General features: G+C 25.8%; 1 protein-coding gene across 1 annotated transcript; it reads right to left on the bottom strand.

The window, feature by feature from the left end:
- Positions 1-160: 160 nt before the first annotated feature.
- Positions 161-958, bottom strand: PCYB_005680 (CYIR protein; the record flags this gene model as incomplete). The annotated part of the gene is made up of 3 exons (XM_004227989.1): positions 161-340; positions 428-555; positions 655-958. The coding sequence occupies 3 exons, from the start codon at positions 956-958 to the stop codon at positions 161-163; spliced, it is 612 nt and encodes a 203-aa protein (XP_004228037.1).
- Positions 959-1,625: the final 667 nt, after the last annotated feature.

Raw genomic sequence — 1,625 nt, 5'->3', positions numbered from 1 at the left:
TTTATGTATTTTTCAATATATATTTTATGTAATTATTTTGTGTTTATACTCATTAATGCAAGAATATTTTATTTATTAAATTATGTGATCAATTAAATAATTGCCATTACACAGAAAAATTTAGTACTGCATGATAGTCTTTTATATTAATATATATTTTCTACAGTTTTGAATTAAAAACACTAATCAGGATGTATCCAATATAATGTTTCTCTCCTGAATATGGATTAAATGATTCTGATGGATAACCATATACTCTATTGTATCCTCCATTTATATTACTCATATTATTATTGTTCCATCTAAATGCATTGCGTAATATTGTTCCTAAAGGTGTAAACTTGTATGTAGAAGTTATATAAAATATATTTAACAGATTTATTAATTAATTAGAGGCATATAATATGTTAGTTATTAAAAATGTTACATAATACATATGTATAAGAGAAATTCTTTTTACTTTATATAAAACTCCAGAAGTCATAGAAGTCACCACTACTCCTAATAGTGTATTACCAGATTTCGTAGCAGTGTGAGTACTATTATTAGGATTGTCTACATTAATTGTATGAATGTACGTGATTTTTCCTGCACTTCTTCATGCACTACGGTTTGCGTTTCTTCTTTTTTTTCATATCGTGGTAACATATAAACTTAGGTAACAAGTTTTTTGGATGGTACTCTTTTCATTCCTCAAAGAAACTTGGACAGTTAATTGCATAATCTGTAGGACAACGTTCCTCAAAATGATCATATAGCCTTTCTTTGTTTTTGACGTAATTATAATAATTGTCGCAATCCTGTTTATTTCCTTCAGCAGTCTGTATAATTGGAACAATATCAACGTAGTATCCATACAATTCTTTTCTTTGCTTTCATTCTTTGTAACTAAAAAGAAGTATATCAGGTTTACATTTCTTATAATATTCTCTACTATTTCTATCATTAAAACGTTCATTCCATATTTTTTCTGGAACTTAATAAGCATTATCTACTTCCGACATTTCCTTCGAATGATAAAGATTATTTAATGTACTATATGCCCAATAATTTAAAAGCTTACAGATGCTGAACTTGTTTCCGTCATTTTCTGATACATTATTATTTTTTATATAATACAAAATAGTTTCAAAAAAAGGTCTTATATGTTTATTATACTTGGAATTTTAAAGCTGTACCACAATATTCATCGTACTCAGTAGGATTAACCTCATTTTCTAATTTATCATAAAATTATCTTGAATTTAATCCTTTTTCACGTGAAAAGGCTACTATCTAAATATGATGAAAAATGTACTATTGGTTAAATAATTACACCAAGGAACGTTATTCAAAAAATTTATGTGTCATGAAACTTTTATGTAAATGGAATGGTAATAAATATTTATAGTACATGAACCTTACCTGTAGTTCTCCACAATTTGCATTAGTAATACCCGACATTATTAGAAATACATTATATTTTGATTTTTTCTAAAAATGTGCAATTTATACATAAAATTGATATATTTTACGCAAGACTATCTCTTAGGACAGCTATATTAAAGGATCTTTTTTTCTTAGAAAATTACAATTTTTGCTTAAATGTCAATAAAGGATAAGTTTAAAATTATATATACCATGTT

Source organism: Plasmodium cynomolgi (genome assembly GCF_000321355.1).
Source record: "Plasmodium cynomolgi strain B DNA, scaffold: 0785, whole genome shotgun sequence".
NCBI classification, from domain to species: Eukaryota; Apicomplexa; class Aconoidasida; order Haemosporida; family Plasmodiidae; genus Plasmodium; species Plasmodium cynomolgi.
Note: the sequence above shows the minus strand (reverse complement) of the source record. Positions and strands in the feature narration are given on the sequence as shown.